General features: G+C 50.0%; 2 protein-coding genes across 9 annotated transcripts in view; one reads left to right on the top strand and one right to left on the bottom strand.

Annotated features, from left to right (window-relative positions):
• Positions 1–4,232: 4,232 nt before the first annotated feature.
• GDAP1L1 (ganglioside induced differentiation associated protein 1 like 1) overlaps positions 4,233–25,969 on the top strand; it is a 23,700-nt gene continuing 1,963 nt past the window's right edge. Inside the window, exons 1-6 of one of the 7 annotated variants that reach the window (XM_082430302.1) lie at positions 4,233–4,511; positions 9,975–10,167; positions 11,199–11,372; positions 16,084–16,181; positions 16,965–17,079; positions 23,815–25,759. In XM_082430302.1, coding sequence (XP_082286428.1) covers positions 4,332–4,511; positions 9,975–10,167; positions 11,199–11,372; positions 16,084–16,181; positions 16,965–17,079; positions 23,815–24,062 — 1,008 coding nt within the window. In that variant the 5' untranslated portion in view covers positions 4,233–4,331 and the 3' untranslated portion in view covers positions 24,063–25,759. Of the gene's footprint in view, positions 4,512–4,755; positions 4,796–9,974; positions 10,168–11,198; positions 11,373–16,083; positions 16,182–16,964; positions 17,102–23,814; positions 25,760–25,969 lie in introns of those variants that run through there. The other 6 variants (XM_082430305.1, XM_082430301.1, XM_082430299.1 and 3 more) reach the window with 6 other exon arrangements.
• Positions 17,386–25,969, bottom strand: part of FITM2 (fat storage inducing transmembrane protein 2) — a 22,214-nt gene continuing 13,630 nt past the window's right edge. For both annotated transcript variants that reach the window (XM_082430359.1, XM_082430360.1), the window contains one exon: positions 17,386–19,277. In XM_082430359.1, coding sequence (XP_082286485.1) covers positions 19,134–19,277 — 144 coding nt within the window. In that variant the 3' untranslated portion in view covers positions 17,386–19,133. The remainder of the gene's footprint in view (positions 19,278–25,969) is intronic.

Here is a 25,969-nt window from a genome sequence, read left to right as displayed (position 1 = left end):
ACAAGAGATCTTCAGGTGAAGCATCCAATCCCACGGTCTGGTCCTCAAGTCAATGCCCAGCATCTGTGATGTCCTGCCCTGGCAGGAAGGGCCTGCCAGCTCCCTGTTGAGTCATTGACCTGTGAGCATGCCCAGACCTTCCAACAAAGTATCCGTGAACAGATGGCCACGGCATGGGGGCAGCAAGGCCCAGACCTTTGAGGACAGACTATGCTGGTGACACTAGAAAAGGTTCTGCAGCCTCAAGAGGGGGTGAGTGGGGATGGAGAGAAGCTGAGTCAGCCCTGACTGGAGGATATAAACTGCTGTCCTCCCTGCAAAAAGCCCGTGTGCCTGAGAGCAGTGCCTTTCCCACTCGTGTGTGTTGATCTCCTGGGGGTCTTGTTCATTGTGGATTTTGATTTAGCAAGTCTAGGGTTGGGCCTGAGATTCTGCATGTCTTACATGTTCCCAGTGATGTGCTGATACTTCAGACCAGACTTTGTGTAGCAAAGCCCTAGGGCAGTGGAATCACAGTCTCCTGGAAGAACTTGAAAAATATGGAAAGTTTGGCTTCCCCCAAACCTACTGATTCAGAATCTTCTGGTCCATTTATTCAGTAGGTCTCAACCTGGACTGCATGTTAGAATCATTTGAACGGTGTTTTAAAAAGCCGATTCCCAGGGTCAAGAATCACGTGATAGCCTCCCTTCCTCCTTCCCTCCCTCCCTCCCTCTCTTGCTGCTTTAGTTTGAAAGTCTCCCGCAGGTGACTCTGAGGACCAGCCCAGTTTGCTTGGGGACCAGAGGCAGTGTTTCTGAGTCCTGGCTGCACATCAGAGTCACCCGAGAGCTTTACAGCATGTCGGTATCAGGGCCCCTCCCCACAGACCAATTGATTGAGAATTTCTAGGGGCTGAAGCCAAGTGATTAGCGTTTCACAAAGTTCCCCAGGGTGCAGCCCCTAGTGTAGAGACTGATATAAAAATCATCTTGGGGGCTTCCCTGGTGGCGCAGTGGTTGAGAATCTGCCTGCCAACGCAGGGGACACGGGTTCGAGCCCTGGTCTGGGAAGATCCCACATACCGCGGAGCAACTAGGCCCGTGAGCCACAACTACTGAGCCTGAGCGTCTGGAGCCTGTGCTCCACAACAAGAGAGGCCGCGATAGTGAGAGGCCCGCGCACCGCGATGAAGAGTGGCCCCCACTTGCCACAAGTTTGGGAAACGTTAAGATAGAAAAAAGATCCTTGGGTTGGCGTCAGAAAGACAGTGCTCCTGGCTGTGTGACTTCTCACAGGTCACTTAGCCTCTCTGAGATTTGTATCTCCATTGATAACCAGAGATGATAATAACTGCCTGAGGCAGGGATGGATAAGATCTGTTTACTGGTCCAGAGGATAGTTGTTGGAAAGTGGCTGCTACAGGCCAGGGACTCACATACCCAGCTCTGCTTTGCCTTTAAGTGGGGCGGCCACAGGGTTCTGTCCAATGGGATGTGAGCAGAGTGAGGCGTGCTCACCTGGTGTTCTGCTCTCTCTTTACTATTTGCCCATAAAGATCACTGCCCACTGGATATCAATGCCTGGGTGATCTCGGGAGCCACAGAGGCAGGTGGACAGAACCCCCTGCCCCTCCCCCCACCGGCTGCTAATTGGACTTAACGTGGGTGAAAAACTAAACTTCAACTTTCTTTAGAAAGTCACTGGGATTTGGCAGTTTAGCTGTTACAGTAGCTAGTGCTATATTCACTAACACACTGCCTCCAGGATTGTGGCAAAAATTAAGTTATCAAAAGCAGAGGCTGCAAACAAACTACACGAGGGTTTCGCTCTGGCTCACAAGTATGTTTGTTACAAGACCAACTTGGGGTCTATGAGTCGCCACAATCCCCACCACACCCTGTGGGATCATACCTGGCCGGCCTCATATTTACGGCATTTACGGCATTTGCGGCATTTCTCTGATCTCTGTGGCTTCCTGAGTCAGCGGGCCCTGATGTAATAGATGTAGAAGTTAGATACATTCGCTGTTAGGATTTTTCACCGTGAATTCCTTCAGGTGACTTCTAATTGCCAGGAGAACCATTCATCCTGCCCAGAACTTGGAAGCAAAATCTCCTGAGTGATCGTTACTGGCTGAAGGATGTCGTCCAGCCCCACCCCACCCTGTGACCATTTCAGCATCTGTTCTATGGCGGTAGCAGGAGGAGGAGAAAAGAAGTCAGGCGTTGGGACTTCCCTGGCGGTCCAGCGGTTAGGACTTCACCTTCCAATGCAGGGGGTGCAGGTTCGATCCCTGGTCGGGGAGGTAGGATCCCACATGCCTCGTGGCCAAAAAACCAAAATATAAAACAGGAGCAATATGGTCACAAATTCAATAAAGACTTTAAAAGTGGTCCAAATCAAAAAAAAAAAAATCTTTAAAAAAAAAAACAGCAACAAAACCTCAGGTGTATCTGGGGATCAGGTAGACGCAGATCCCAGCTCCAGCTCTGCTGGTTCCTAGGTGGTGATACGAGGTGAGACATTTTCTGTTTGCCGAGCCTGTTTTCCCATCTGTCAAGTGTGGACGTTAATACTCTTCTTGTGGGATTTCTGTAAAGGACCTGGCTAAAGGACACTGAGATGACCATGTTAATTCCTCCCTCTTTTCCTGTAGTGGTGGGGACCAAGACTGGCTTTGCCCCCAGTAGTAAGGGGAAATCCAGTAGTATCTCTTTTTTTTATCAACTTTGAATTCTTTTTTTGTTTTTTTTTAAATTTATTTTTGGCTGCGTTCGGTCTTTGTTGCTGCACGTGGGCTTTCTCTAGTTGCGGCGAGCGGGGGCTGCTCTGTTGCAGTGCGCGGGCTTCTCATTGCAGTGGCTTCTCTTGTCGCGGACCATGGGCTCTAGGCCCGTGGGCTTCAGTAGTTGTGGCACGCGGTCTTCAGTAGTTGTGGCACGCGGGCTCAGTAGTTGTGGCTCGTGGGCTCTAGAGTGCAGGCTCAGTAGTCGTGGTGCACGATCTTAGTTGCTCCGCGGCATGTGGGATCTTCCCGGACCAGGGCTCGAACCCGTGTCCCCTGCATTGGCAGGCGGATTCTTAACCACTGCGCCACTAGGGAAGCCCCAATTTGAATTCTTTTGAAAAGATACAAATAATGCGCTTCTATTGTAGGTATATTAATCTGCTCTGGCTGCCATAATAAAATACCGCAAATTGGGTGGCTTAAACAACAGAAATGTATTTTCTCACAGTTCTGGAAGCTGAAAGCCCAAGATCAAAGTTGCCAAGGGAGGGCAAACTGAGAAGCTTATTTTCCTGGTGCATCTATTTGCTCAATGATAAATAAAACATTATAGCAAGGTAAGCAAGGATATATAAAGGAATTTTATGTAAAGTTCCCATGAATGTTTAGGATAAACTATGTGACAGCAAAGGCATTACGGGGCTCCTCTAGTCATGCCTGTCTCCTGGGGTGAAAATGTGACCTTGGACCAATGAATGACTTGACATCACTGAGCCTCACCTCCCTCATATGGAAAAAATGATTACTGTGCAGATGAAATGAGGTGATGCATGTAGAGTGCTTGGGTTGATAAATGCTTGCTGTGCTGTCGTTTACATTAATGTCATGTTATGACCTTATGGCTAAAAACAGAGACTCTGGAGCTGGTCAGCCTGGGTTCAAATCTCAGCTCCACCACTTACTAGCTAGATGACCTTGGGCAAGGTCACTTAGCCTCTCCGCGCCTCAGTTTCCTCCTCTGTAAAGTGAGGCTAACAGGATTATTGTGAGGGTTAAATGAATTGATGGTGCCTGGACACACAGGAGTGCTATGTAAGTGTTTGTTCAATAAATCATAATGTGTTCCCTTCTGCCCTTAGAGGTCCTTCTGGAGAAAAGTTAGAAAATAACAGCTTCAAAGAGAGACGAGCTATTTCCAGACACTGATTTATAAAAGGAATGTATTTCTATAACACCAGTTGTCCTATTTGCCTTTTAGAAGATTTGAGAGGCAGAATGCGTTTATAATGGTGGAATCTCCGGCAGGTGGCTGGCCAGATTCGAGCTATCTGGGGGCATGGCCCACTTCCCTATGGCTCCTGGTGCCCTTCCACCGAGCCTGACCTTGGACTGGTGGCTTTTCTGGCACGGGCCAGGGGTGGGCCAAGGGGAGGAGGAGGAAAGGAGCTCTCGGGATCCCCCTCGCCCCTCCCCCACTCGCCCAGTGAGTAATGACATTCACGGGGAAGGGAGGGAGGGAGCGAAGGAGAGGGGCAGGCTCGGCGAGGCCATGTGATGCTGGGCGAGAGAGAGCCACCACCGCCGGAGCCTCCTTCTTTCTTCCCTCTGATTTCGGGCTGTCATGGCGACCCCCAATAACCTGACCCCCACCAACTGCAGCTGGTGGCCCATCTCGGCGCTGGAGAGCGATGCGGCCAAGCCGGTGGAGGCCCCCGAAGCACCCGAAGCGGCCAGCCACGCCCATTGGCCCAAGGAGAGCCTGGTTCTGTACCACTGGACCCAGTCGTTCAGCTCGCAGAAGGTAGAGCCCGAGGGAGCAGGGGAACCCGACCGATGCACCAGGAGGCTTGGGGGAGGGGATCCGGGAGGGCTTAAGGGGTCTGAAGACCTGGTGAGAGACTGGAGGGTAGAACCGGGGGCTTCGGGGCCCGGAGGACGGGGGGAGCTGGGCTGCCCTCCCGGGAGGTGACTGGCCCTGTCTTGGGCCCCAGGAGCACCGCCGTCCCTAATTCTAGGAACATCCGTTCTGCCTCTTTCCCTCCCAGAAAGACCCGGTCTGTTGAAGAGCTGAGAAGAGAGACAAAGGCAAGGGGAAGGGAATGGGCACTGCTGGGAAGGCGGCCTGTTGGAGGGGGCTGCTACTGCGGGGAGGGGGGAGGGGCGCTTCCTGGGGCCCAGCCTCCGGCCCCAGTAGTCCCATCGCAGGCCCTCCCCCCCCTCCCCCCCACCCCCGCGCTGCTGTCCCCATGCCACAGGCCTGCGGGTCAAAGCTCCTCTGCCCTTCTGCCCGGCTGGGGGCCTTCTGATTGGGGCTTGAAGGGTCTGACCCTAGCCCTCCCCCCACCCCCACCCCCAATCTTGAGCTGAGAAGGAAGGAGTTAACCCATCTCCTCAAACCAGCTCAGCTGGCCCATAAGGTCTGTGCTTTTTGCTCTTAAAGGCACAGACGGCCACACGGTCCCATCTCAGACTCAGGGGAGCTAGAAGGCGGTTGGGAATGCAGCCTGGTGTTGAGTTATCGGGGTTCCCGCTTCCTGGGGGTGAGGTCCGAGCACTGAGCCTATAAGACCAGGGGCCTCTAGGAGCGCAGTCTCTCACCCTGGGCTGTCCTCTCTGTGGGGTACGGATTCAGCACCATGGCCAGGTCCCAGCAGCCGGTCCTGCTGGAGCCTAAGGGTCACCCATTGCCTGACCCTTCGACTTCTCCCTGGAAGATCCTTTTGTTCCATTCACTCATTTTCCAGATGGAGAAGCAGATTCCTTAAAGAGAAATGGCCTTGGAACCAGGCTTTTTGGTTTGATTCTTGGTCTAGGCTCAGTTCCATCATCTGGAAAATGGGATAATAATAACAATAATAGCTACTTCTTCTAATTGCAACCCCCTCTCAGGATTGCTGAGGGTTGTTGAACAGGCGATATAGCTTAGTGTTCTACACTGGCACTAGTCAAACTTGAGCATACATTACTGGTTCAAGCACAGAATGCTGGGTCCCACCCCAGAGATTTTGATTCAGCAGATCTGGAGTAGGGTCAAAGATGCTGCATTCTAACAGGCTACCAGGTGATGGTGATGAAGCTGGTCCACTGATCCCCCTCTGAGTAGTTCCTAGTTTAAAGTACAGACTATGAGGCCAGAAAGCCCCCAGCAGGACAGCCATCTTCTCCAATAATTCACCATGGAGTTTTTGGCCGGTCACTTTGCTTCCCTAAAGTCTCAGTTTTATAATCTGTAAAATGGAGCTAATGGCAGTACCTTCTTCAGAAGGCTATTGTGATGGTGAAATGAGATGATGCACAAAAAGTGCTGACCGCAATGCCTGGCATGGTGTCAAGACTCTGTTAATAACGGGTGTTATGATATCACTAAAGTGCTAGGTTAAGTAGGGGTTGGAGTTAACCAAGGTCATGCTGGGACTCTTCTGTACATGCATACTGAACACCTACTGCATGCCAGGCTCTATACAAGTTGCTGGGGGGTTTGGGAATGAGTCAGACTGACCTCCAGATGCCAGGATCTCCTCCTCCCCAGAACCTCAGGAGCCAGGCCCCAGTGACCAGGAGGTAGGAGGGTGGCCCCTCCCATCACCATTTCCTGAGGGAGCCTCCTGAATATTCCTTATTCAGCATGAGCTCAGGGCTAAGGTGGCCCCTTAGTCAGGGATGGGACCACCCACTGCAATCCCATTTGTGACCAAGCCTCTGACCAAGGCAGCCTAGCATTCTCCTGCCTCTCCTGCCAGGGTCTTCCCCTTGCCCAGGGGCCTGTGGTGGGTTCTAGAGGCAGTGTAGCCTGATGGAAAACACATGGACTCTGCAGTCAGATGGTCCTGGTTCCAGTCTCATCTTGAGTGCTTACTGGCTGTGTGACCTTGGACAAGTCACTTCACCTCCTCTGTGCCTCAACATCCTCATCTGGAAAAGGGGATATTTACATCCGACCCTGTACGATTCCTGGGGGACTGAAAGGACAGGGACATGTGTTAAGTGTCTGGCACACAGTATGGGCTTAGCAGATGCGTTTCCTTCTTTCGCATCAGTCCTAAAGGGCCTTGCCTGCATGCAGAGGGCCCTCCCAGACATGGCAGAAGGGAAGTAAATGACCTCTACCTGCCACCCTGGCCTTACTTTTCAAGCTCTTGGACACTGGCGCCCCAGCCCTGTCCATGCTGCCCTTGACCATTTACCACCCCCTCTCCCACTCCCAGGAGGTCCACAGGCGAGAACTGCACATCTCACTACTCCTCTGCTCAGAAGCCTACAGTGGCTCACAAGTCCTTCCAGGAAAAAGCCGGAGTCCTCATAATGGCCTCAGGCCCTACTGCAGGATCTAACCTTGCCTGGGTCATGGACCCACTCATCAATCGGGGGAAGCCTATGGACTTTTCTCAGAATAGTACTTTTAATTGAATAACATCAAATACATAGGAGTATTAGATTAGAAGGAAAACCAATCATACTGAAGTAAAGCTATTGACATATTTTCAAAACAAATTTGTTACATAATAATACGTGTTTCTGTATTAACCCATAGTATCACATGATCTAGTGGCAGGACTAATAACTACTGTAATGTTGAAGTCGTGACGGATGTAATTGCAGCAACTGTGAAGTGATGAAAATATCCGATTCCTAGTGGTGACAATATTACAGGCACTGCTAACACCACCATGCTTTGTTGCCTACACTCATAATTGAAGAGAATGCTAAGTGTCAGCTTGACATGACTGAAAATAAACCTGTAATTTTCCCATCCTAGTTTGAGGACTCCCTGAATGTATTCATAGACCCCTGGGTCTAGGAGTCTCAGTTAAATGTCCCTGTGCATGACCCTTTCTGACCTCCTCTCCTTTTGTCACCTCCATCCATCCTGCTCCAGCAGGATGGCCACCTCACCATTTTTCAAACATGTCAGACATGCTTCCACCTCAGGGCCTTTGCACTGGCTGTCCCTCTGCCTGGATCCCTGTGTGGACTACTCTCTTTTTGTTCTTTGCTCAAATGTCACCTTCTCAGAGAGGCCTGCCCTGATGGGTCACCCTATTTAAAATTGCCACTTGCCTCCCTGATGCCCTGGCACCCCCAATTTCCCTTACCTTGCTCTATTTTTTATTTTTTCCGATGAACTCACTATCTTTTGACACACCACCTCATTTTAACTGCTTCTCATCTGTCTGCCTCCACCAGAATGTCAGCTCCCTGAGGGCAGGGATCTTTATTTTGTTCACTGCTGAGTCTTGAGCACTTAGAACAAGACCTGGCACAGAGTAGGCGCTCAATAAATAAGTGTTGAAAAGTGGCGCATTTGTAAGCCATAAGATGTTACATAAAAAAGACATTTGATTCTGTAGGCTTAAAACTGGTGTAAGAAATAAAGCTTATTAATTTTTTTAAAGTATTTGAGATAAATAAACTAAGACTCAGAGACTCTAAGTGTCTTTTACAAAGTCACACCGCAACTAAGTGGCTGGACAGAGACGCCAACCCAGCCCATCACAGTTTTTTCATAAACAAGGGCCCGGGTGAGGGGGCACAGTACCTAGCCATGACAATGAAGCACCAGTGGGTGACTTTCAGGCACCCACAGGGGGGATAGTTTGCCCAGAGTTAGCCGATGTCTGGTCACACTGAGTGGTGACCACCTAAGTCTGGTGCAGTTCCAGGAGGCAAAGAAGGCAGATGGCCTTGGTGGCTGCATGCCCTCCCCCTGGGCCTGGCTTCCTCCCCCCTCCCCCACCCCCCGTCACCGTCCCCTGCAGGATGGCACATGGCTCTGGCCTGCAGCTCAGCTAAAGGAGAAAGTCTCCTTGGCTGCTTGCTGGTGTGACCCTGAGGCAGCTCCAAGCAGGACTGTTGTTCCTCTAAAGACAGTCCCCTCCCCAGGCAGGAGCCCCACCAGGCACCCTCACTGGAGTTCAAGGGCAGTGCCCAGGGAGTGGTCCCTGGGAGCAGATACCCTGCCAGGATGGAAAGCCAAACGTCTGGACCCGCCAAGGGCAACGGCCTGATTTAGTTTCTGTTTCCATCCGTTCAGAGATCCCAGCTTGACCTAGACGCTGGGTGGCTGGGCGGAACCTGCCAGGAGGATGCCAGGGCAGGCAGGAAGGGAATGGGAACTACCACCTAGGTATGTCCAGGGGTCATTGATGCTTAACAGGAACAGACCTTTGCCTCTCTCAGGGGTGCCCTCTCTTTCTCCTGGGCTGGAGCTAGAAGTAGGGAGGAGCATGTAAGAGTGGAGATTGCCATCCTTTTGCTGGGGGACCTTAGACAAGTCTAGCCTACCTTCTGAGTCTCAGTCCACAGGCAGGGGATAGTTGGGCTAGGTGAGCATTAACCATCTGCCAGCTCAGAACTGTTGGGCTGGGTCAGGAGGCTCTCCGTTAGCATCTACCAGGTCATATGTTTGTCTGGGACCCCCTGGAGATTAGGGAAAGACTCAGGAGGGGCCAGGCCCAGGACTCCCTGGAAGGAGCCCCCAGGGCAGAGAACGCTGGTCTGAGAGTCAGGAATCATTGCTTCTAGTTTTAGATCTACTGCTAAATTGGCTGTGTGGCTTTGGGTCAGTTAGTTGCCCTTTCTGGACTTTCGTTTTCTCATCAGCACAAACGGGAGATAGTCTCTGCTCTGCCCTCCTCTGGAAGGCTATTGTGAGCATCCAACAGCCAGATGGGAAAGTGTCTGGGGACAATAAAGAGCTAGGCTGATGTTGGCAAATTATTTTTCACTTCACTTTGTTTCTCAAATAATTTGAGAAATTTTGCTACTGATCATGGTGATGATAAGAATTTCTGCAAATTTCCTGGCCAGATTCACGTTTGGAGGCCAGGCTGAGAGTCCAATCCTGATAATGAGAATTATGAATTAAGCACCATCTATATACCAGACACTGTGTTGGTACTACTATTAATACTTCAATTCTGCAAATAAAAAAACCATGAAGCCCAGAAAGTGTAACGAATCCGCCCAAACGCACACAGAAGAGCCAGATATCCTATCCCAGGTACGTCCAGCAGTGACACCCAGCCCGGTGACCACCAGGCAGCTCTGCCCCTTGTCCCCAGGGCAGAGCTGTGTTCCTCCCACCACCAGGCCCCGGGGATGTATCCCCCATCCCGTACCCCAGGGGCCCAGGAGTGGGCTGGAAGCAACACTGTCCCCTCCAGTGTGTGACCTCTGACCTCCCTCCCCGCACGCCCCGCCCCCCCCGGGCAGAGTGTCCCCGTGTGTCCGCCCGCCTTCCCCGCTCTGACCCTGGCGCCTGCAGGTGCGGCTGGTGATCGCCGAGAAGGGCCTGGCATGTGAGGAGAGGGACGTGAGCCTGCCGCAGAGCGAGCACAAGGAGCCCTGGTTCATGCGGCTCAACCTGGGCGAGGAGGTGCCCGTCATCATCCATCGCGAGAACATCATCAGCGACTACGACCAGATCATCGACTACGTGGAGCGCACGTTCACGGGAGGTACGGCGGCCGCGCAGGCCCAGACAGCGCCCCAGAACCTTGGGAAGCCTGGGGAACCCCCCCGGGCCCGGTCTCCCCGACAAGGAACCACGGGCTACAGGCAGGGCTCAGATGCCCCCCAGGAACCGCAGAGCATGGCCACAGATCCCCGGGGACCCCACAGATCTGACCCCCCTCCCCGGTACTGAGGGAAAGGGCATGGCCCGGACACCCCCCTTGGAGCGGCTAGGGCTATAGCCTCCTTGCCCGGGAACTCTGGAGTCACAGGCTCGGCCACAGACACTCCGGAGCCCATCAGGCATGAACGGGACCCAGACCCCCTTCTAAGTCCCCACAGACAGGATCCAGATCTCCCAGGGATGCCAGGGCTCGGCCAGGACCCAGCCCCCTGAAGCCCTGTAAGCATAGTCAGGGCCACAGGCTCTTCCAGAACCCCACAGACATGGGCCCGGATACCCGAGAGCTTTGCAGACATGAGCAGGGCCCGGCACCCCAGAACCCCACAGAACCCTATGTCCTCCGTCCCTACTTCCCTCCCTCTGGCCTCGCTCAAGTCCAGAAGCTCAGTGCCCATGGCAGAGGCTGCAAATGCAGATGAGAGATCAGGGCCCGGACATGCACTGTTTTAAAAGAATATGAATTAGTCGCCAACATTTAAAAACCAAGGAGAATTCAATTTCAAACATCCCGGTTTCCAGCTTCTCTCCAAGTCTGGCAACACTAGGCCTAGAGACCCATCTGGCAACAAGCCCAGGCAGGTGAGGAGTTGCCCCTCAGGGGACAGCTTGGCAGGGCTCCAGTGAGGAGAGGTAGGCGGGCAGGATCACTAGGGTCCCCTGTCAGCCTGGTGGGGACTTTCTCTCAAGAGTCAAGGAAAGGGGATGGGCCCCAAACTTGTGGACATGTTGCAGTTCCGGGATCCTGAGGTTGGGGAATGGGGTGTCAGAGGCTGGCCTCTCTGAATCAGGGGGGCAGGAGGCCCGACACAGGGCCCTGCGTGCCGCCGCCTAGCCCCCGGCCGTGCCCCGCAGAGCACGTGGTGGCACTGATGCCCGAGGCAGGCAGCCCCCAGCATGCACGGGTGCTGCAGTACCGCGAGCTGCTGGACGCGCTGCCCATGGACGCCTACACGCACGGCTGCATCCTGCACCCCGAACTCACCACCGACTCCATGATCCCCAAGTACGCCACGGCCGAGATCCGCAGTGAGTCACGCGGTCGGGGTCGGGCGCAGAACCCTCAGGGTAACCCGGTCTTCACCCACCTCCTCCCTCTTCCTCCCATTCCTGTATCTCTTACTCACGTTCTTCCCTTTATCTCTCCTCTTCCTCCTTCTCTCCTCTTCCCCATGGATATCCCTCTGCCTCTGCCTTTCTCTCTATCCCTCTGTCTGTCTCTGTCTCTGTTTAGCTCTCTGTCCCTCACTCTGGCTCGCTCTCTGTCTCTCTGGCTCTCCATCTGACTCACCCTGTTTCGAGCTGAATATGTCTCTCTCCCTCTCTGGCAGTCTCTCTGTCTCATTCCCTTCTCCTGCCCCCTCCTCTTGTCCTGCCATCCCATACAGAGGCCATAGGGCTATCTGTCCCCCTAGAGGCTTGCCTGTCCATGGGAGCTGGGACACCTCCCCACAGGCATCTCAGCCCCAGACACCTGGGGTTGGCAGCCCAGGGCACCGAGTGACATCAGGGCTGGCATCACCAAGGAAGACTGCCCAGATATTGCAAGGCCCCGGGTCTCTGATTTCTGATTCAAGCATCCCCATATACTGTCCTAACTGCCAGCCTGATTGTGCCCACAGCCTACTTTATCTTTTCATTTTTTCAGTACTCAGTAAATAAGTGTTGGATTAAATCAGATCATCCATCAACAACTGTTTACAGACTTTGGTCCAGGCTCTGTGCAGACACCATGGGGTCCAGTGCACAGATGAAGCATGATGATTCCAAGTAGATAATAGGTGCTCGGTAAATGGTCACTTCGTCTCTCTCAAAGGAATGAGGCTCATGTCCAAAGGTGGACCAGTTGTGGCACTCGATTTTGTCTCTTTAGAGTGCCCTTGAACAAGATTCAGGACATATTTATATTGTCCTGTCCCCATTGAGTCAACAACATTTAACAACATTTATGAAGTCTCCTATGACCCAGGCCCTGGGCAGGGGGCTGGGGACAGAAGGGGACTGTCACAGCTTCTACCCTTCCAGGGTCACAGTTTCATAGAAGCAGAAAGACAAATGACCAGATAATTACAATGCAGGACTAAGTAAATTTGAACAACCTCTCAGGAGGGCAGTCTGGCCCTCTATATTGAATATTAAAAGGCCCACACTTTGGAGACTGTCCTGCAATGACACTTGGATGTGTGCGCCAAAGAAGTATGCACAAGGATATGCATTGCAGCATAAGGGGTAATAGCAAGAGGCTGGAAATAACCCAGTTGACCATGATTTGGGGACTGGGTACATAAATTCTAGTACATACAAACAATGAAATACTGTGCAGCTGCTAAAAAAAATAACAGGCATGTGGAATGCTCTCTAAGATATATTAGTAAGTAGGGAGAAAGTGAAGGGCAAAAAAATGCATCTAGTGTGCTATCATTAATATATGTAAAAGGGGGTCAAATGGATACACAAGTGCTTGCAAACACAAGGAGTATTTCTGGAAGGACGCATGAGAAGATTGGGAGAGCAGAACTAAGGGACTGCAGATTGAGAGGAGAGAGATTTACTTTTCCCTGTACCTTCCTTAATATTGTTTGAATTTTTAAACAAGCATGCATGTATAATCTATTCAAAATTAACTGATTTGGGGACTTCCCTGGCGGTCCAGTGGTTAAGACACCGTGCTTCCACTGCAGGGGGCGTGGGTTTGATCCCTGGTCAGAGAACTTAGATTCCACGTGCCACGCAGTGTAGCAAAAAAAAAAATCAAACAAAAAAAAAAAACCCACATTGATTAAAATTTTTCTAACCTAGTACCAATCAGTGTTATGATAAGGGGAACACAGAGGCAGTGGGGCCAGAGAAGATGCCCATCCCAGCCTCTGGGGTTGTGAAAGGCTTCTGGAGTGCAGCAACATCCAAGGATGACCAGGAGTTGGAAAGGGAAGGAGAGGGAGAATCCTTTCGGGTTTGGGGGGAGGGGAGGGCGTGGTGTGTTTCAGGAACTGAAGGACTTTAATGTGGTTGAAGTGTAGCCCAATGTGGGTATGTGTAGTCGTAGTACAAGTCTGGGGAGTAGGGCTGGCAGAATTGGAATTTTATCCGAAGGGCAGTGGAGAGACAGTGATGGAAGGTGGCATGATCAGATCTGCATTTTACAAAGATTGTTCAACCGAGAGAAGACTGGGTGGAGCTGTTAGGGGGTCCTGGCTGTCATCTAGGTGAGCAATGATGGTGGCCTGGATTAAGTGGAGGGAGTCCCTAAGTGCTTCGGAAGCTGGAGGTGCTCCCCCATCCTGTCCTGAGCCATTTGAAGGTGCCTAGAAGGCAGTTGGGGGGCAGAGAGGATCTCAAGGCTCCAGCCCAGCTGGTGGGGGGGACCTCACAGGATGCAGAAGTCATCTTGCAGTGACCCCCCCAACCCAATTAGTCCAAGGTCTTTCCTTGGCCTAGTGTGCCCTCCTGGGGTCTAAAGGGAGCCACATGGGCAGCCCTGGGTGACTGGCAAGAGAGAAGATCCTGTACTTGACCTTCAAACTCATAAAATATCAATGAGACTTAATATAGCCCCAAAGCTGAAAGATCTGGGAATATGCTTACTGGTATCAGGCCAGGAGATGGGGTGGTGGATAGTGAAACCTCAGAGGGCAGAAGCTGAACAATTGCAGTCACTCATTTATTCACTCATTCCATTCTTTTTTTTTTTTTTTTTTTTTTTTTTCTTTTTTTTTTTTCCATTCTTCATTCATTCAACACTCACTAAGCTCCTCTTCTGTGCCAGGCTTGTATTGGATTTTAAGGGAACAGAGATGAATCTGATACAGCCACTGCTCTCCAGAAACTCAGGTTCTAGTGGGAGACATATACATCCAGAGATAAGTAAATTAGCATCAAAATCTCCATGTACAGTAACACAGGTTGTGCACTGCACAAGTCCAGGGGGTACATTTCACATAGACTGTGATGTGAATGGATTCGTGAAATGGCAGCTCTGATTAGTGTGTGTGTATGTGCATTCTCTGGTGGAAATCTGTACAGTGTACTCTGGAGGACAAAGGCATTGAGTGGTCAGACATCCTAGAGGATCAGGAAGGGCTTCATAGAAGAGGTCATCTTAACTGGACCTGGAAGGGGATTTTCAGGAATATTGGAGAAGGCTATTGCAGGAAGAAGCAGTGTGAGCAACAGCCTAGAAGTTTGGAATGATCTGGCACATTCAGGGAGTGTTAAGCATCTGGAATGAGTGGCTGAAATGTTACCATCTGGGGACAGGGACAGTGGGGAAACTTAATGGAAGATGGAGTTGGTAAGGGGAGAGGAGGTGATCCTGCTGGGTCTTTTAAGGCAAGTTGAAGAGCTTGAACATTATCTGAGGGCAGCAAGGAGCAAGAGGTGGGTTTTCAGCTGGGAGTGGCATGGTCAAGTGTGTATTTGAGGAAGATCTTTCTGGCAGAAGTTGGGAGAAGGGCTTGGAGGAGAGAGAGTGCAGGTGACAGGGGGTGGGTCACATCATCCACATCATCTGGGGGGTCTGAACTAAAGGAGAGTCAGAAGAATGAAAGGGAGAAGTTAAACATGAGAAAGATTAAATAGGAAAATCAACAGGACCTGGGACAGATTTGGTTTGGGGAGGAGGGAGAAGGCAGAGTTGAGGACAACCCCCAGGCATCCGGCTTAGCTTAGTGTGGGGCAAGGGTGCTGCAGTTTGGGGAGAATGCAGACAGGGAGTAGGTGGAACAGAGAAGATGATGAGGTTGGTTGGTCCAGGATGAGTTTGAGGAGCCCAAGAGATGTCCCAGTGGACCTGGGACCCAGGGGAGAGGGCAGGCCAGGTTTGGGCACCACCACACACCTGGACCACCATGTCCCAGACTTACTGGCTAAGAGTTCCAGAGAAATCCTGCCCCAATCATGGAACAGACCTCAGGATCTTTTCCCACTTAATACTTCCACCTCCTCTTGTAAAACCCACAGCTTACAGCTAGACTTTTAATGTCAGATTATAGGACACTTTGTCTCTCCCATTAAGTATAATTCTTAAGGTGCTGCCTTGAGTTCCATCATTGACCCACATTCCATCACCCAGGCCTTTTCAGCATCTTTAAAAGGCCAATTTCCCAGGAAAGGCGGTCAATATGTCCCTGAATCTTCAGGGAAGTTGCCTCACCAGAAGTGGAAGTTTCAAGACACCAAGCTCTCTTATAGTTTTTTTAAAACAAGTTTTTCCCTGTGGATTACAGTGAGTGAGCACTAGACTGAGAATCGGACAGATCCGGATTCAAAATCTGCTTGTCGTTTACTAGAGTGGAATTTACTAGCCTCTCTGAATCCATTTCTTCACTACAGAAAGGGGTGAGGGAGATGTTCACTGAAGCATGAGCTTGTCCACACTTAGGGTGGTATTCATTTCCGGCAAACTCCTACTCATCCCCTAGAGTCTCCTGCTCATTGAGGTTTCTTGACACCTTGTGCCCCCGGCAGGTGGCCCTCTGGGTCCCACAGCATTCTGTTCACTCTTCGTTAGAGATTGATCATGCTATGTCGTAGGTATCTCTTTTATGGTCTAGGGCAGGATGGCATCTCATCCATCCCTATGTCCCAGCCTGTAATGACATAGTGTCTCCTAGTTATGCCTGTTGATATTGTTACTTCCTGGACTAGTGTTTGAATGGGACCTATTCCAAGTTGTTGGGGGGAAGGGAAAGGAAGAGCACCAGGTATCAGAAGAATGGGACCTTTCCTATTCTCTCCCCAGGACATTTAGCCAACGCCACCATGGACTTCATGAAATTGGACCATGAAGAGGAGCCCCAGCTCTCTGATCCCTACCTTTCTAAACAGAAGAAGCTCATGGTGAGTGACCCCAGGCCTGCTCATTCCCCTTTCCCACCATCTTTTCCATGGAAAAGAAGAACTGGGAGAAGCTGGTTCTAAGTAGAGAATCAGCTAATGACATGAAATGGGAAAACCACTGGCTTGCTTTCCCAATCCTGTCTCCTCTGTCATTTACTGGCTCTTTGACCTTGAGCAAGTCACTGTCGCCCTGGAGCCTCACTTTCCTAATGTCTTAGGTTGTGTCCCTAAGAGCAGAGCATTGGACAGAGGTTCTGGGGTAAGCGAGGTATTGAGGGAGCGCTCTAAGGAGACCCCAGTAAGGATGAGATAGGAATGAAGAAGGGGCTAAGTTCACCTGATCCCACAGGGAGCTCTGGAGGATAAATGGTGCCACAAAGTCGATCCACCTTGAGACAAAGGGACAGACTTTTATACCCTTATATCAGCCAATCATTGACCCAATTATTTCCCAAGTATTTCCAGGAAACTCCTCATTGGCTGAGAACAATTCTCTGAAGAAGGGGCAGCTGTGAGCCACTATCAACCAACTCTCATAGCAGCTGGTGTATGAGAGTACCAGCCCCATGAAAGGGATCTGGCCAGGACAGTCAAGCTCACAGGACTATTGTGAACACCAGATGAGGATGCTTTGTAACAGTGCGGGTATCCTATACATTTAAGGGGATATAAGGAGACTGGGTTTGCAGAAGGGGATTTGGGCCAAGAGTCTTCCATCCCTGGTCATCCTTGCTCTATTGAGGCCAACTCAGCTCCTCTAGCTCCTGCCTGTCCTGCCCCCAGGCCAAGATCCTGGAGCACGATGATGTGAGCTACCTGAAGAAGATCCTGGGGGAGCTGGCCATGGTGCTGGACCAGATCGAGGCTGAGCTGGAGAAGAGGAAGCTTGAGAACGAGGGTGGGTGCCAGTCCTGGGGTAGGTGAGTGCTGGAGCCCATCCAGCCTACCCTGTCCATGACAGTCCCAGCATCTTTGCCCCCAAAGACCTTAGAGGACCATCCAGGTGGTTAGGATCATGGGCCATGGTGTCAGAAAGACCTAGGTTTAAGTCCGAGCTTGGCCACTTGCTAGTTGAATGACCCTGGGCCAGGTGCTTCACCTCCCTAGACCTCAGTTCCCCATCCATAAAGTGGGGATAATAATAAGACCGACCTCAGAGAGATGTTGAGACACTGCATGAAATAATACATGTAGAATGCTTAGGTCAGCGCTTAGCACACAGTATTTAATAAAGGTTATTGAAGATGATGATGGTAGTGGTGGTGGTGGTCACTCTCCACTACACCACCTCCCCTTTTCCCGATTGAAGGATGTATTATAGCTCCTTCATGCTGTAGGAGCCAGACATCTAGGCTCACCCAGACTCTCTGACCTTGACTCTTTCTGTTCTCAAGTGCCTCTCTTCTCTGGGCCCTGAGCATGCCAGTTACATTTCCACCTCCACACCTTAGCTCCTGCAGCTCTTGCAGCCTGGAGTACCCTCTCCTTACCACTCTGCTCCTTTTTTCATCTATACACCGTCCTTGCCACCACCCTTCTTCAGATTTCATTCTGGACCTTCCCATTTTGCTCTATTTTAGGTGGCCTGTTAGTCTGGTCTCCTCAACAATGCAAATTTGTGGAACCCATTCAACATGCACTGCTACACTCATAGCTTCACACACACACACAGATGTCTGTGTATGTGGGAAGGTTGTGGAGCACAGTTTTCTAAAAGATGGGTTTAGAGCGAGACAGATATGAGTTGGGGCCTAGCTTTGCTGCCTATACTGTGTGACTCGGGCAAGTTCCTTTCCTTATTGGAGCCTCAGTTTCAACATCTGTGAAACAGGATGGTAATAGTAGAATTTAAAACCTAAACTCCATCTTATTGAACTCTTTAAAAAATGAAAAGCACTCAGCACAGTGCCTGGAACATACTAGTTAATTACATATGACAGCTAAAGGCATGTGCATTCTCCAGGTGAGAAAACTAAGGCTCAGAGAGATAAAGTGACTCGCTCAAGGTCACACAGCTCTTAAATGGCATAGCTAGGGTAAGAAAGAACAGGTTCCCTCTCAACGCGTCCAATGTTCTTGCAGCATTTCACAGCTGAGGCCTCAGGCAAATGGCACACACAGATACCTAAGGTCCTAAACAGGAACACTGTCATGCACGTTGAAGCCAGCTGCCATAAATCCTTTCTAGAAAAAAGCAGAGTATGGCTAAATGAGTAGAAACAATACATACCTCAAGAAGGAACTTTCTCGTTTCTATCAGAGAGGGTGCTGGAGAGGGGCCATTACAGAAGAGTGTTCAGGGGCCAATGGAAGTAGCTGGACCACATGTTGCCCATCATCCAGCAGGCTAAGCCAGGCTCTTCATATGATGGTGGTCACAGGGATACTGAGAGCAGCAAGAGAGCAAAGCCCCAAGGTGCAAGTATGTTTTAAGCCTCTACTTGAGTCACATTTACGAAAGCCCCATTGGCTGAAGCAAGTGACATGGCAGAGCCAGGATTAAAAGGGTAGAGGGTTGGACTCTGCCTCTTGATGGCAGAAGCAGTAAAGCCTTTGCAAAGGGGCAAGCGTGCAGGAATGGGAGGAATTTGTGGCCATTTTTGCAGTCTACTCAGGGGTGAGGTATTCTGATTTTACTTTTAAAAGTACTCTGGTTGCTGTGAAAATGGATTTCAAGGGAGACAGAAGCCCAGATGAGATGGTGGTGGCTTGGACTGAGGTGGTGGCAGTAGAGATGGGGAGGCATGAAAGGCTTGAGAGATATTTTGGAGATAAAATGGGCAGGAACTTGCTGAAAGGTTGAGGGTATTGGAGGGAGTGGAGTAAGAGGGGATAAAGGAATCAAAGATGACTCATGAGGTTTTGGTCTGAGCTACTGAGTGGTACCATTTCCTGATATGGGCAAGGGGGACCCAAGAGTTCAGTTTGGGACACAGTGACTTTGAGATGCTTTCACAAGACCCAAGAGGGGATGTCACAGAAGCCATTAGGTATTCTAGTCTGACTTTCAAAGGAGAGGTCAGAATTTGGAGATGGAGATTTGCAAGTCTTCAGCATATACACAGTGATTAAAGCCGTAGAATTGGATGATGTCACCTAGAGGGCAGTGGAGAGAGACAGAAAAGAGGAATCAAGACCTGCTTATTAGTTATTTATTGCTTATAACAAACTGCTCCCAAACTCAGTGGCTTAAACAAAAAAAAAGCATTTGTCAGGTTTCCCTGGTGGCGCAGTGGTTAAGAATCCGCCTGCCAATGCAAGGGACATGGGTTCGAGCCCTGCTCCAGGAAGATCCCACATGCCGCGGAGCAACTAAGCCTGTGCGCCACGACTACTGAGCCTGCACTCTAGAGCCCGCGAGCCACAACTACTGAGCCGACGTGCCACAACTACTGAAGCCCGCGTGGCTAGAGCCCGTGCTCCACACAAGAGAAGCCACCCCAATGAGAAGCCCGTGCACCGCAACGAAGAGTAGCCCCGGCTCGCCGCAACTAGAGAAAGCCCACGTGCAGCAACGAAGACCCAACGCAGCCAAAAATAAATAAATAATAAATAAATAAAAACAGGCAGCAGGCTAGATTTGAGCTGAGGGCCATAGTTTAAAAAAAAAGAAAAAAAAAAAAGCATTTTTCATATCACGCATTTTCTGTGAATCAGAAATTCCGGAGCAGCTTGGCTGAGTGTTTCTAATTCAGGGTTGCATGATGTAGGGATAGATGCATGATGCATCTATCCCTCCCCCCAACCCTTCCCCCGTCTCTGAGTCAAGCCGTTGGCTGGGGCTGCAACACTCTGAGCTGAAGGGTCCACGATGGCTCATTCACGTGGGTCTTCACTAGAGGTCTCAGTTCCCCACTGCTGTTGGCCGGAGACCTCGGCTCCTCACTACATTGGCATCTTATTAGGGCTGCTTGAGTTTCTTCACAACACGGCAGCCGGCTTTCCCCTGAGCACGTGATCCCAGAGAGACAGAAGCAGCGGAAGCCACATTTTTATGACCTACCCTTGGAAGTCATTCTGTCACTTCTGCCACATTCTATTCATTTGAAGCAAGGCATTAAATACAGCCCATATTCAAGGGGAGAAAAATTGGGCTCCACCAAAGAGATAAGTATCAAGTAATCTGTGAGCGTATTTTTTCCTTTTTTTTAAATTGAAGTATAGTTGATTTACAACTTTATATTATTTTATTAATTAATTAATTAATTAATTTATGGCTGTGCTGCACAGCTTGCGGGATCTTATTTCCCCGACCAGAGGTTGAACCGGGCCCTGGGCAGTGAAAGTGTGGAGTCCTAACCACTGGACTGCCAGGGAATTCCCTACAACGTTATATTAGTTTCAAATGTACAGCATAGTAATTCAGTATTTTTACAGATTGTACTCCATCAAAAGTCATTACAAGATAATGGCCATAATTCCCTGTGCTATACAGTATATCATTGTTGCTTATCTATGTTACACATTATAGTTTGTATCTCTTAATCCCATACCCCTAATTTGCCCCTCCCTCTTCCTTCTCTCCTTTGGTAACCACTAGTTTATTTTCTCTCCCTCTCTCTCTCTTTTTTTTTTTTTTTATGGAAAGGCATTTTATTTTAAATATAGCAGTGTATACATGTCAATCCCAAACACCCAATCTATCCCTCCCCGCAACCCTTCCCCTGTCTCTGAGTCTGTGAGTCTGTTTCTGTTTTGTAAATAAGTTCATTTGTATCATCTTTTTTTTAGATTCCGCATATAAGTGATATCATATGATATTTGTCTTTCTCTCTCTGACTTACTTCACTTAGTATGATAATCTCCAGGTCCATCCATGTTGCTGCAAATAGCATTATTTCATTCTTTTTAGTGGCTGAGTAATATTCACTAGTTTATTTTCTATATCTGTGACTCTGTTTCTGTTTTGCATATACATGTGTTTATACTATTTTTTAGATTCCACAGAGAAAGACAAGCACTGTTTCGTATTTTAAAACTACCACATCTGCCCTGAGGGTCCCTCTCATTGAGAGAAGGGTAAAGGCAGAGGAGCTGGCAAAGCTGATGAGACACAGTGGCCAGTGAGGTGTGAGGACTCTTGTGTCATAGAACCCAGAAAGGATTGTGTTTTAAGGAGGGAGAACAGTGTCAAATGCAGCTGAGAGGCTGAATAAACCAAGGATAGGAAAGCATCCCTTGGGTTTTGTCCCATGGCTGTTGGTGGTGACCTTGCCAAGAGCAGTTTCACTGGAATGTGACGGCAATGGCTGAAGAGTGAATGGGAGGTAAGGCGTGAAGATGGCTAGTGCAGACAACCCTTTTGAGAAGTTTAGCTGTAGAGGGAATAGAGAAATGGGGTGGTGCCTGAAGAAGGCTGTGGGGCGAAGGGAGGAATGTTTTCAAGATAGGAGATACGAGAGTGTGTTTTCAGGCTGGTAGAAATGCCTCAGTGGAAAGGAGAAATCAGTGATGCAGGACCAATGAGGATGGAGAGGGTGTGCTTCAGGCAGGGTCCCCAGGGGACACACAGGGCACCCTCAAATTGGATAAATCAAAGAGGCCTTCGTAAAGGGACTGTTTACAAATGTGTGGGCGGGACACAGGGAAACCACAAGGAAAAGTGCAGTACCTGGACCTGGGGTTGTGAGCAATGGGAGCAGTTTCAGGAACCAGGACAAAGAGGGCCACCTGACAGGAGCTGTGACTTTCTGGGTTCGATCCCTGGTCGGGGAACTAAGATCCCGCCTGCTGCCTGGTGTGGCCAAAAACAAACAAATAAACAAACCAACACAGCCAGCCCGTGGCAACCTGCAGAGAAAAAAATGAGGGAAGTAAGACTCTGACCTCACCCTCGCCCACCATCCTATCTCCCACCTCTGCTCCCCATTGGCCAAACACCCCTGGAGCCAGAGGGCACGGGGTCCCATCAGTGTATCCGTCAAGTTGGCCTCCTGTGGGGCGCAGGGCAGCATGGAGAGAGGAGGAGGAGAGTGGCTCTAGAAAGGGAAAGGGAGGATATGCAGCGTTGGGTGGGTGCAGAGGACCACGGAGGGCCTGACCTTGAGCGTAGGTGGCTCACACCCTCCCTTGTGTCAGCAGGTGGTAAATGCAGGGGCCTGGCGTTGTGGGTTTCATGGTGGGGGGTAAGGGCTTTCATGTCTGAAGGTTCCTGTTTTCTGAATGAAGCATGAGGTGACGTCATCAGCGGAGAAAACCACCGGGTGTGAGGAGAGAAGATGAAAGACATGTGTCGTCTCTGCAGGGGGCGGTGAAGCGAGCATCCCCCAGAACTGCTACAGGACTGCTACAGGACCCGGGCAGGGCTGCCGGCCCTCCCGGGCTTTGTGGTCAGGATTTAAAGTGTAACTGGTAAGGGTAACTGTCTCCAGCACACTCAGCTGGCAGACTTGGAGAAAGCACAAGACAGGGTTCATCCAGGACTGCGACTTGGCAAAGGGAACCCACAGCTGCAGGAGCGGGGGAAACCGAAGACCTTCTGGTGACATGCCAGATAGCTAGCTACCCGTGCCCATGGACATTATGTAGTCATGGCTAGCAGTATTTGCCTACAAACAGAAACACAGGAATGGACATACTTAAATAGTGACGCACGCTTACACAATCATGAACATCTGTCTGCAGGCAAACACCAAGTGCACGTGGGCATACACTTCACTTATGCATGTGGTAATCCCCCCACTGCATGGACACAGATGCCCGTGTATGCAGCTGTCTGCATGCTAATACACAACCAGCTTCATGGATTTGAGCAGGCATTCACATGGATAAACATACATACCATGCAGGATGCAGACACATAGGTCCACACACAGACCCAAATAAAAATGTACCCATTGAAAGGGACCTACGTGTCAGTGGAGATACATACATATGTATGATGAAGTACTCTCTCAGGTAGATGTCTTACATTTGACAGCAACTTAGATTTGTTGAAAGACGGTGCCCTGTACTCCCTCTTGTTACCAAGGATGAACTGTTCTTGAACTAGCTAAGCCTAGTCCCTTCCCTTGTGTACTTGATGCCACCCACGCTCATCCCTTCAAGGACACCACATCAGTAATTCTCTCCACCCTCTCCTGTAGCATCACCTCCTCTCGGCTCGATCATTCCCATCAACGTGCTGTTTTTTTCTTCCCAACTTACAAAGACACTCTTTTTTTAAAAAAATTAATTAATTTATTTATCTTTTAATTTTTGGCTCCATTGTGTCTTCGTTGCTGCACGCAGGCTTTCCCTAGTTGCGGCAAGTGGGGGCTACTCTTCGTTGCGGTGCGCGGGCTTCTCATTGCAGTGGCTTCTCTTGTTGTGGAGCACGGGCTCTAGGCGTGTGGGCTTCAGTAGTTGTGGCTCCTGGGCTCTAGAGTGCAGGTTTAGTAGTTGTGGCACACGGGCTTAGCTGCTCCGCAGCATGTGGGATCTCCCCGGACGAGGGCTCGAATGCGCGTCCCCTGCATTGGCAGGTGTGTTCTTAACCACTGCACCACCAGGGACGTCCCCCAAAACACTCTTGACCCGTCTCACATTATCGGCATATCCTTCCCACGACAGCAAAACTCCTTGAAAGGGTGACCTTTGCTCACCGTCTCTGATTCCTCTCCTCCCTTTCTTTCTCGGACTCCCTCCCAACCAGGCTTTCATCGTCAGCATCTACTCCCACTGTTCTTGTCAAGGTCACCAGTCGCCAAATGCAATCGCCAATTCTCAGCCTCCTTTTCTGTGACTTCCCGGCAGCACCTGAAGCCAGCTGAGCACTCTGTCCTTGGAACACCTTCTTATCTTGGCTTCTGGGACACCACACTCTCCTGGGTCGTCTCCCACCTCACCGGCTACTCCTTCTCACGCTCCTTCGCTGGTTGCTTCTTGTTGCCCAATATCTAAATCTTGAGGCCCCGAAGCTCAGTCCTTGGTTCTGTTCTCAGCTCTGTCTCCACTCACGCCCTTGATGATGCTGTGCACCTGTGCCTCTAACTGCAGACACATCATCTCCCCCAGAAGTCTAACAGGCATCTGGAAGCTTCCATATTCAAGAACAAACTTCTAATCAGAGCCTTCATTACACTTTAGCTCCTCCTCCCGTGAGACCGTGAGCCTCTGGAGGGAAGACATTTGTGTCCTGTCATGTCTTCATGCCCAGCACATACTACCAGATAAACATTTGTTGGATGAATGAACGTGAGGACACAGAGTGAAAGGGGGAGGCTCAGGCTGTGAGGGTGAAGGGTATTAGATTCATGGAATTTCTGAGCTGAAAGGAACACCTCTACAAAAGGGCAGAAGCAAGCTTCCCAAGAAAGCAGACCTCACCGGAAGTGGAGAGGAAGGGGCGAGCATTCCAGGCATGGGGTGCAGCAGGGGCAATGGCCCAGAGGCCGAAATGGGCGTGGCTTTCTTGAGGGGAACAGAGGGCAAGTGGGCAATTTGTGAGAAGTGAAGATCAGAGAAGTATTGGGTTGGCCAAAAAGTTCGTTTGGGTTCTTCGTAAGATGTTCTAGAAAAAAGCAAACGAACTTTTTGGCCAACCCAATACATTGGAGCTCATCCAACTACTGAAAGGGCTTAAAAGCCACGCAGAGGAATCTGGACATTAATGTGTAGTCAGTGGGGAGAATTTCAGGTTTTTGAGCAAAGCAGTGATGAAGGAGACCAAAGGGGCTCCAGAATTTCAAGTCTAGTGTTTCCTAAATACACAGGCTAATTTTAGATGTCACGTGACCATGGCGATAAATAATATAAAACCACATAATGAGAATTATTCTCTTTTTAATTCTTTTGATTGTATTAAAGAAAGAGTGTTAGTATGATGCTAGTATTTAATTCCTATAAAGGGGTTATGTATTAATACCTGCCCTTTTCTTCAAACAAACACAACAAGTCTTGGGCTCAGGGATTTTGGGCGGGCAGTAGTATCCAGCTGGAATTTAATAGCGTTTGTTTTGTTTTTTGTTAAATGTACTTTTATCATTGCACATAGGTTATGGCAAATGATACTCTTAGTGATACAGTTTCTTTTCTCATTCATCACTCATTAAGTAAAGATTTAGTGAGCCAGGCACTGTTCTAGGTGCAGGGGATACAGCTGTGAACAAGACAGACCCAAATTCCTGCCGTCATGGAGCTTCCATTCTGGTAGAGGGTGACAGGCAACAAACAAACACCTACAGTATACGGTGGAACACTGGGGAAGAGTTTTATGGAAGAAAACAGAGCAGGGCAGAAGGACACTGACTGCTGGGATTGGGGTTTCAATTTTAACTGGGTGGTCAGTGAAGCCCCCTGAGAAGACGGCACTGAGCCAAGACCTGAAAGCGGTGGAGGAGTAAGCCCTGTAGCTCTGTGGGGGAAGAGTGTTCCAGGCAGAGGGAACAGCAAGTGCAAAGGCCCTGGGGTGGGAACGTGCCTGGAATGAGGAACTGCAAGGAGGCCAGTGTGGTTGAAGAAGGGTGAGTCAAGGGAGGGGAATTCCCTGGCGGTCCAGTGGTTAGGACTTGGCGCTTTCACTGCTGTGGCCCTGGGTTCAATCCCTGGTTGGGGAACTAAGATCCCGCAAGACATGAAGCACAGCCAAAAAAAAAAAAGAGTGAGTCAAGGGGGAAAAAGTAGACTCCTAGGTCTGAAAGGTACCTGGGGGCCAGATCACGTAGGACCTTTAGACCATTAGAAGGGCTTCAGCTTTTACTCTGACTACGACAGGGGGTCATTAGAGGGCTTTGATCAGAGAGAAGCACATGATCTGACTTAAGATTTAACAGGATTCCTGTCTCTGCTGTACTGAGAATAGACTCTAG

Source organism: Balaenoptera physalus (genome assembly GCF_965194825.1).
Source record: "Balaenoptera physalus genome assembly, chromosome: 16".
Classification (NCBI taxonomy): Eukaryota; Metazoa; Chordata; class Mammalia; order Artiodactyla; family Balaenopteridae; genus Balaenoptera; species Balaenoptera physalus.
This window is presented reverse-complemented; position numbering and strand designations above follow the sequence as displayed.